Source organism: Rhinopithecus bieti, unplaced genomic scaffold (assembly GCF_001698545.2).
Source record: "Rhinopithecus bieti isolate Rb0 unplaced genomic scaffold, ASM169854v2 scaffold_19737, whole genome shotgun sequence".
Lineage (NCBI taxonomy): Eukaryota > Metazoa > Chordata > Mammalia > Primates > Cercopithecidae > Rhinopithecus > Rhinopithecus bieti.
Genome location: NW_016809683.1, coordinates 2,161,841 through 2,171,433, shown reverse-complemented (window position 1 = coordinate 2,171,433; position 9,593 = coordinate 2,161,841). Strand labels below are relative to the sequence as shown.

At 55.7% G+C, this 9,593-nt stretch overlaps 1 protein-coding gene across 2 annotated transcripts in view; it reads right to left on the bottom strand.

The window, feature by feature from the left end:
- TOM1 (target of myb1 membrane trafficking protein) overlaps positions 1-9,593 on the bottom strand; it is a 52,841-nt gene that overhangs the window by 5,822 nt on the left and 37,426 nt on the right. For both annotated transcript variants that reach the window (XM_017890125.1, XM_017890126.1), the window contains exons 9-12: positions 9,550-9,583; positions 9,064-9,157; positions 8,114-8,234; positions 3,791-3,866 (exon numbers count right to left, since the gene is read on the bottom strand). In XM_017890125.1, coding sequence (XP_017745614.1) covers positions 3,791-3,866; positions 8,114-8,234; positions 9,064-9,157; positions 9,550-9,583 — 325 coding nt within the window. The remainder of the gene's footprint in view (positions 1-3,790; positions 3,867-8,113; positions 8,235-9,063; positions 9,158-9,549; positions 9,584-9,593) is intronic.

Genomic DNA, 9,593 nt, shown 5'->3' with positions numbered 1-9,593 from the left:
TGTAGGTGTAGGTGTGTGTGGTGGGTATAGATGTGTGTGTGATGTGTGTGTGTGCGGTGGGTATAGATGTGTGTGGTGGGTATAGATGTGTGTGGTGGGTATAGATGTGTGTGGTGTGTAGGTGTGTAGGTGTATGTGTGTAGGTGTGTGTGTAGGTGAGTGTGTAGGTATGTGTGTAGGTGTATGAGTGGAGGTGTGGTGTGTGGAGGTCTGTGTGGTGGATGTGGCAGCCGGTGCAGAGGGATGAGGCAGGTATTGCGGTACCCACCGTGGGGGTGAACCACAACAGCTCTGGGATGCCAGCGCCCTGGGTAGGCTGGGGCAGAGCTGACAGCAAACTAAACAAAGCTTCTCAACTCTCTCCACAAAGATCCCAGAGGCTGGGCCTCAGCGACCCCAGGACAGCAGGGCAGGCGGCTGTCAGATGGTCTGGAGGCTCCCAGTGGGGTCTGATGGGCACTCAGGTTTTAGAAATATCAGTTTATCCAATCTTCTCACATTCATCCACGGCACACAAGCAGTTTCCTAAGGCCCCAGAGTGGAGCGAGACGAGAGTCCTACTCCCAGTCCATCGCCCTGTGCCTGGCTGGCCCACCCTACTCAGACCAGCATGTGGCCTGGCACATGGCACACGGCACACAGCAGGCATGTCAGGGAATGAAGGAACTAAAACCTGGCACACAGCATGCACCACCACCTCGTCACACAACTTGTGAGTCCTGCTCAGAATCCCAGGGTGCGAACATGGGCTGCCCACAATTGGCACTTGATTCTGTTTCTTTTTTTTTGAAATAGAGTCTCACTATGTTGCCCAGGCTGGAGTGCAGTGGTACAATCACAGCTCACGATAACCTTGAACTCCTGGGCTTCAGTGATCCTCCCGCTTCAGCCTCCTGAGTAGCTGGGACTACAGGTACGTGCCACCACGCCTGCTTTTGATGGCGTTTTGTACTTTGCTGTTGGGAATCATGTTCTCACGGTTTAGTGGGTGAAGGCCTTACCACCAGCCAGACTCCAGCACCCCAGGAGCAGGCATTTGCTCACAGTTTTAAGAAATCATACCCTGATTTGGTAGAAATGGCTTAAATCTCCCAGGTTATCAGAGAGAAATGAGTGATAACCAGTGTCTTAGCTTCTCTTTGCTGCCAGTGGAGTTGTGTGGTGTGTCTTCTCCCTGTGGGCAGGTTGCAAGGTGGTGTGGGAGCCAGGACACCTGGGCTCTAGTTCTAGTCATGCCTGAATTGCTGTGCACCCCTGGGGAAGTGAACCCTGTCTCTGGGCTACAGTGGGGGCGGACGGGCTGGGATTGCTGCCCACTGGGCGGTGAAGTCAACCTCTGACCACAGGAGGCCAGGTGGCCTGAGAGGAGAGCTCCTATGGCAGGCTCCCAGCATGTCACTTCTGATGAATCCCCACACATTGGAAGCCTGAGGCTGAGGAGGGAGACACACACCTCCACTCACTCTCCTTTGCACCTTAGGGCTTTTCACAGCTCTACGGTTACCAGCGTGGCTTAGAAGCCAGGCAGAACAATACCTGTACCCTGGGCAGGGTATCTCCCAGTCCTCAGCCTCAGTTTTCTCATCTGTAAAGGGATCAGGACATGGTGGTACTGTAAAGCTTAGGTGCCGTAATCCTGGACTGTGTGCCAAGCACCATGCTGAGGACACCACACTTGTGGTTTCACTTAACCTCTCCCTGGAACTCAGTTTTCTCATCTGTAAAATGGGATAACAACATACCCTAAGGGTTTGACTCGCTAAGAGAGGAGATGCAAAGTGCTTAGTGCAGGCCTGGCCCGCAGCACAGGCTCAGCAAATGATGGCTCACACCCGAAAAAGGACTGGAGGCTCTCACTGGTGTGTGCAGTGGATGTGACACGGGTGTGCAACGTGCTGTGCTTGGTGGCAGGTCACACACCACACATGGAAGGTACCGGATTCTCTTGCTGCCCACTGGGTGGTAGAGTCAACCTCTGTACACAGGTGGCTAACCCCAGTGTCCCCTACCTTGCCCTGTTCTGACTTGGGAATGGCTCCTGAGATGCTGGGAGACCCAGGAGCGGAGACAGAGTGCCCTTGGGAGTCACGAGGACTTTGCCCACAGTGGACTGGCCCGGACGGTTTCCACAACTCCTCCCTCCCTGCTTTCCTTCTTTTCTTGATACAGGGTCTCACTCTGCTGCCCAGGCTGGAGTGCAGTAGTGCAATCTCAGCTCACTGCAACCTCCACCTCCTGGGCTCAAGAGATCCTCCCACCTCAGCCTCCTGAGTAGCTGGGACTAAAGGTGTGTGCCACCATGCCTGGCTAATTTTTAAATATTTTGTAGAGATGGGGTTTCACCATGTTGCTCAGGCTGGTCTTGAACTCCTGACCTCAAGTGATCTGCCCACCTCGGCCTCCCAAAGTGCTGGGATTCCAGGCGTGAGCCACTGTGCCCGGCCCTCCCTGCTTTCCGAGCTTCCATCCTGATCTTTCAGATTGCAAGTAAAGTTCCTCCTGTGCTCAAGACTTCCCTGCGGCCTCCACCTCACTTAGGATGCTATCCACAGCGCTCCTAGCTGCCCTGAGGTCCCCTGGTCCCTGATATACCCCTAGAGCTTCATTTCCTACCCACAACCCCACATTGGCCTCAGAAGTCCCCATGCTGCCTCGAGCCTCCTCGGCCCCGGGTCCGCCACCCTCATTCTCCCGGACTCCCAGGTCCTGCTGTTTCTAACCGTGTCCCATAGGACCTGCCCTGTCTGCTCACTTGCTGGAGCAGAAATTCTCACACGGCCTGAAAGGCATCCAGATACACGTTGAAATGCATGAGAGAATGGTTCTTGGAGGTCTTGCCAAAGGGTGTGGGGGTCACCCACAAAGTGTGCTTGGTGCCGGACAAGTGGCTGTCACTCAACACAGAGTCAAGGAACTAAACGGAATTCAAACAGCACCTTTGCATTTCTCCCGCCACTTTAGGGTCTGCTCTTTTATTCCTCTCTGCCCACACTCCTGCAAATCAAGAGTCTCCTGAGAGGCAGAGAGGAATACTATGGAACGGGCTCTAACTCCATGTAAAGCTCCCTACATGCATCCTCTCACACTTCTATTTTATTTTATTTTGAGACGGAGTCCCGCTCTGCCGCCCAGGCTGGAGTGCAATGGCCGGATCTCAGCTCACTGCAAGCTCCGCCTCCCGGGTTTACGCCATTCTCCTGCCTCAGCCTCCCGAGTAGCTGGGACTACAGGCGATCGCCACGTCGCCCGGCTAGTTTTTTGTATTTTTTAGTAGAGACGGGGTTTCACCCTGTTAGCCAGGATGGTCTCGATCTCCTGACCTCGTGATCCGTCCGTCTCGGCCTCCCAAAGTGCTGGGATTACAGGCTTGAGCCACCGCGCCCGGCCTCACACTTCTATTATAAACAAGTATAGGTGCTAGGATAAGCCCCAATGTACAGATTAAGAGACTGAGGGTCAGAAAGGCCAATCATTTGCTTAAGGACACATAGCTGGTAAGTGGTAGAGCTGGAATGTGAAGCCTGGGCCACTGGTCTCCAGTTTCAAGTCAGGCTCAGGTCTGAATCCTTGCTTGTGAGCTTGGGCAAATGGCCTGGCCTCTCTAGCGGTTTCCTTAGCTGTAAACTGGGAATAACTACATTAGCCAAAAAGAACCGACTTGAGGGCCAAACAAGGAAGGGCCTGCGGATGTGCTGGGCCAGTGCTTGGCCTACAACGGCACCCAGTGGGTGAGCATTCCCTCACCTCCTTCAGGAGGGCCCCAGGGTGGCAGGAGGGCCCCTCTGCTTACCGCGCCAGTGCTCTGCTGCCGGGCGTCCAGGGCTCCAGCCAGGCCATCTGTTGCTTGGGGGGCTTCGTATTTTACCCTGAAACAGAGACCACCCAGCCATTGGATACTGCCCTTACTGATGGCTGATGCAAGAACGGAGCAGGTTGGGGGGTACAGGTTGAGGGCTCCCAGCCTCCAGGCCTCCCTGCAAATGGTAGAAAGGGTCTCATTTCTTGCCTCTGGAAATTAGGATCTGACAAGTGACAAGGATCAGGATTGGCCAAACTCACGAAACTGAGAAATAGCTCCAGTGCCCCTCGGCTCATGGAGAATCCCTGCAGACCCTTTCTTGAGCAGGTCTTGTTTCCTATTTGATAGACTGCGGTTCTGTACGAGGTTGTATTTGAACGGGGGATTCCATTCTGCTGCTGAAACACGTGTAGACTGCTGGGTGAGGTGCCATCTTGTCTGGCACTGGCTCACCAGCACCAAGACGACCACCCATACTCCGCCCCCACCCGTCTCAGCAGCATGGGAGGTGGCTTCGTTACAGCTCTTCTAAATGTCCCCTGGGGGATGCCAGCCAGCCAGGCAGGGTGGGGAGGCAGGAACTGGGACGGCACGCAAGGCTGATGGGCTGGGAGCCACAGAGGCTGACCCTGCAGCTGCTGGGCAGATGATTGAGAGGCAAGGAGGGGCATGTTGTGTGTGAGGTTAAGTCTTCTGGGGAGCAAGAGAATAGCCCAAGTGAGAGGAGAAGCTGGCTAAGGAGGAGAGGCGGCTATGGTGTTTTTCCCAGCTGCTGAAGTGGGGGTGTCCAGGGCAGGTGTTGGGGACCCAGCCCTGTTGCAGGGAAAGAGCCCCGTTATTCTCGCCTTGAACTGCCGGCACAGAGGACTTCAGCACTGGCTCAGTCCAGCTTTGAGGTGAAGAAGCCACAGAATTCTGGTCACAAAGGGGAAGGCCTGCAATTCCTGTTATGAACAAGGCCACCTGACATGCTAGTGAAGCTAGTGAAGCCTAGTGAAGCGGGGGCTGGTCTAACCGAAGGCTTCAGGAACTGGGACTGCATCACATTTAACTCTTGCAGTACCAACTTGCTTTCCAGGAATGGAGTAGGCTGCCACTGAAAAGGGCTTATTGAATATGACCCCCAGTTCCCACGCAGTCATTTTGAAGAGTGCTGCTGTCTGTTCGTCCCACCAGAGGCAGTTTGCTGGTGGAGTGTGACCACTAGCTGGGGCATTCCCTGGTTAAATGGCTCCCATCCATGGCAAGTGGGCCAGTGACTATGGCAGGGCCCTGCTGGAGCCAACCTTAAAGCCAGTCGTGGGGGAGGTGGGGCATCAGGTTGCTCAGTTCTGACCCAGAGAAGGCTTGCTGAGGGTCTGGAGGTGGCATGTTGCGGTCTCTAAGACATGCTTGGCGCATTGTGGGCAAGGCTGAAGAAGGCACGCCTAACCCCAAGAACACGCAGAAACCGATGCTTTCCCTTCACTCAAAAAAACTATCTGCCCTTCCTAAGCGCTCCTTGCCAGCTCTGCTTTTCTTTCCTGCCCACACATGGCCCTGAAGCCTGGCTGTCCCCGAGGGCCACGCCTGTGGCAGTGGAGGGCCAAGCACTCCCCTGGAGGAAGCCTGCACTTCCTGCACTGGGTGGTGGCCCCTGGGCCTGGGCCTGCTGCCCCCCGCCCAGCGCAGGAGGGCGAAGGGTCACTCCTTAGGTGGTCCCAGTGAGGCTGTGGGCAGGGGCTGGACCTGGGCCACTGGGGTGACACTTGTCTAAGTGCTCCTTGTAGAGAAGGCCTCCATGTACAGCAGCGCTGACGAAGAGGGTGGAAGGACACCCCTGCCTCTGTGAAGGCCTGGCCAAGGCATCCCTGCTGTGGCTCGCCTGGAAGCCCTACTGCTCCTTGGCACTGAGTGGATGGGACTGGCTGCAGGAAAGGCTGACGGTGCCAGCTGTGGTCAAGGCTGGAGCAGAAACAGCGGCTGATAAGGAGCCGGTTTCCCTGCAAGCCAAGGCAGAGCCGATTGCAGGCTGGTGTGAAGTGGGGAGCCAGGCAGGTACAGGGAGGAGCAGGCTGGACACCAGGCAGGCAGAAAAGGCCAGTCAGGTGACCAGAGCTGGAAGATCCACCAGAAACATAAAGGGGTCAGCCAGGCAGGAGAACAAAGGGAAGAGGAAATGGATGCTCAGGTCCATGCCTGAGCCTGCGGGATGTTTTCTGCCAGGGTGGAAACCAAGCCCTGGGGAGGGCCTGCGGGAGAACCAACGGCCTGAGAAGGTGCATGATGTCATTTCAGCTGTGCATAACTGAAGGCAGTTTCAAAGATGAAAATCTGATAAGAAAAAAATCCTTCTCGTGCTCCCCCCTGCTCATGTTACAATAAAATCAATTGCTTCTGTGTAGCCCAGTGGGCCCCATTCACCGTCTCAGCATCCTGCCCCCTTCCCTGGGTGATGGGTGTCTTTCCCAGCTGCTGTGCTGAAGTCAGGGCACCTCGCTCCCACCCTGCCTCTGAGCCTTTGCACATGCTGTTCCTAGTGCCTGAAATGGCCTTCCTATCACTCAGCACCTGGTCCAGCCCTGAGTGCCCTCTGCAGAGTTGCATGCCCCCTCCTCTGTGTCCACAGAGCCTGGCGCCCCCTCCAGGACAGCCCTTTGCCTTCGCAGCGGTGGTCCCGGTGCACGTCACACTCCCGTGAGACTGCAGGCCCTAGAGGACAAGCTCCCGGTGTGCTTTTCCCTGTCCCCTGGGGCCTACTCCCCAGAGGAATGATGGTGCAACAGCAAACCTCGGCCAGGCTGGTGACCAGGGCAGGGGCCAGGACTGTCCATTGTGGCCAGCAGTGTCGCCTGCTGGGGCCTCTGTGGACGGGCCACCTGCCTGGCTGCAAGTCACACCACATTCATTAGCTTGCCTCTGCAGGGTAGCCTTGGCAGCAACCCTAACTCCATGGCAACCGTGAGCTGCTGGTCCCAGGGTACCTGGGCTTAAAAGCACGGACTCTGCCTAGACTAAGGACAACACAGCTAACAGCTGGGGCAGCCCTAATGACCCAGCAGGCTGCAGCCTGTCAGATTTGACCTGGATTTGTGGGTTTGGAGAGGTTATCCCTGGGCTCTCTGGAGGCCCATTGACAAAGTTCCAAAAGACACCAGAATGACCTCTCAGGAGCTGAGTGGGGTCAGTGGGAGGATCCTGTAATCTAGACCTTTCCTTAGCTAAAAGAATCCTGGCAGCTGGGCGCAGTGGCTCACGCCTGTAATCCCAGCACTTTGGGAGGCCGAGGTGGGCGGATCACGAGGTCAGGAGATCGAGACCATCCTGGCTAACATGGTGAAACCGTGTGTCTACTAAATATACAAAAAAAAAAAAAAAAAAAATTAGCTGGGCGTGGTGGCGGGTGCCTGTAGTCCCAGCTACTCGGGAGGCTGAGGCAGGAGAAGGGCGTGAACCTGGGAGGCAGAGCCTGCAGTGAGGGGAGATGGCGCCACTGTATTCCAGCCTGGGCGACAGAGCGAAACTCCGTCTCAAAAAAAAAAAAAAAAAAAAAAAAAAGAATCCTGGCTGCCCAGAGCTCAGCCCTGGGGGTCACAAGCAAAGGGCTGAAGAAAACATCAAGCAGACTGTTCCTCTTACAAGCCTGTATGGGACCAGCTCTCCTGCAGGTCTTGGCAAGGGGCCGGAGCCTGGTGGACGCACTCAGGCCACGTGCCTATGCTGCTGAAAGCACCCCCTGAGAACGCATGGTGCACAGAGAAGGGCAGAGCCCCAGCTCTGGGGCAAGGCCGACAGAACCTGCTTAATCTTCTCTGAAAATTAACGGTGGCTATGGAACAACAGAAAAAGACTTGACTTGAAAGTCCCTGAGGATTTATCAGGAAACTTCCCTGCTCCTGGAGGGCTTACTATGCAGTCCACAGTGCAGGGAAGAGGGGGCTGGGTGGAGACACTGCGTTTTGAAACCAGACAGCCCTAGGCTCCTAACCTAGTGCTGCCAAATATTAGCTGCTTGACCTGGGGCAAACGACCCTGCCCCTCTCTGTGCCTCAGTTTCCCCCTCTGATCAGACTGTGTAAGACTCTGGCATACAGTGGGTCATTAGATACCCCTCCCCCACCCAGTACGGCCTGTGAGGAATGCAGTCTGTCAACTGACCACAGGGCTCCCAGGCCATGCTGGACTGACTGAAGGGATCCTAAGGGGAGTGCAGCAGGGGCCGTATACTCTTCCTCATGGTGTGCCCACCATCAAGCCGGGTTCAAGGACCCCGAGAGAGGCTTTCCCCAGCAGAGAGCCACCCCAACTGCAGGGGACCAAGGCAGGGACACTCACTCTTTCCGTTGGTCAGCCAGTGAGCTGCCCCGTGTCAACGCAAACATGTCAAACTCATCTTCCAGTCGACCAGAGGCCTCCAGAGACTGCAGGCCAGCTCTCACACTGCTGGAGCCCAGGTCTGCAGGGACAAAAAGGCCACCTGAAGGACCCATCCACATGCCGTCCTTGTGTGCTGAGCTGCTGCTGAGCTGCCTGCTGCCAGGCCCAGGGCTTGGTGCTGGGAAGCGGCATGTGGGTGGGGGAATGTGCGAGGCAGGCCACCTGCTGGCTGTGCGGCTTTGGGTAAGCGGCTTCCTCTTTCCAGCTTTAGTTTACTCACCCCTCCTGGGGCTGCTGTGAGCATCAGAGAACAGGCAAAATGCTATCCACTGATTCTGCTAGGGGAAGTGGCTGGGCAGGAGGACAGTAATCAGATGGGTAGTCGAATGGTTCAAAAAGTATAGCATTAGTGACTCAAAATGGGATGCTAATGATTTCCTAGGGCTTGGCATGAAGCAGACAATAAATTGTATTAAAATCTATCACAGTGATAACAGTGACAATGGCCAACTACTCAGCTAGAGTGCAACCTGGGCCTGGCATGGTCTAAGCGCTTCTCATACACGAGCTCCCTACTCCTGCTTCAGAGGAGGAAAGGGAGGCTCAGGAGGTTTAAGGAACCTGCCCAGGCTCACCCGGATGATGGAAGCCATGGAGCATTCAGTGTCGAGGGCCAATCCTAGGATGGTGGGATTTCTGAGATCCAAGGTGGCTCAGGACTTGTGGGGCTGCCAGGGGCAGTTACCCTGAGTGCCCCATCTTGCAGCAAGATTCAGCCTGGGACCCCAGCAAGGTGGTCTAGATTGACATTCTGCTGTGGGTGTATAACAAGGGCACCCCCCAAAACTGCAGGGGTGCCAACAGTACCATAATGTACCCTCAGCTGGAGCCCTCCAAACCACACTTACTCATTCCTGCCAGCTGGGATGAGAGGTTGCCGGTGGCTGCTGGCTCAGGGCCCATGTCGATCAGGTCAGCTGCCGGCTCAGCCTCACTTGGGGCCTGGTGGGAAGGGAGATGCCCTGATCATGCCCTCTGTCTATGGCTTCGTTCCTTTCTGTCCCAAGCACTGGGGCCTGCAGGCTTTGCCCAAGGATCTGTCACCATGGCTCCAGTAGCTAGGACTGGGCGTCAGGGGATTTCCTTCCTCCCCTCTGGCTCCAGCTTAACTGGACTCCCTGGGAGGTTGGGGAGACCCATCATGGGCATCAGGTGGTGGCGGAGCCTTATTTTCCTTAAAGAGACAGGGGCATAAAAAGTTAGAAGGGGATTTCTCTCTAGGCCTGGATAAAACAGCACCACCCTGTCTGGTTTACTGGGGGAGGGAGTTGAGAACGGCATTCCTTCTTCCCATGAACATGGCTTGATCTAGTCACAGAAAAGAAGCCTTTTACCTTGGTGGTCTGGCCTGTTCGGAACCGTTCAAACCTACAAGATA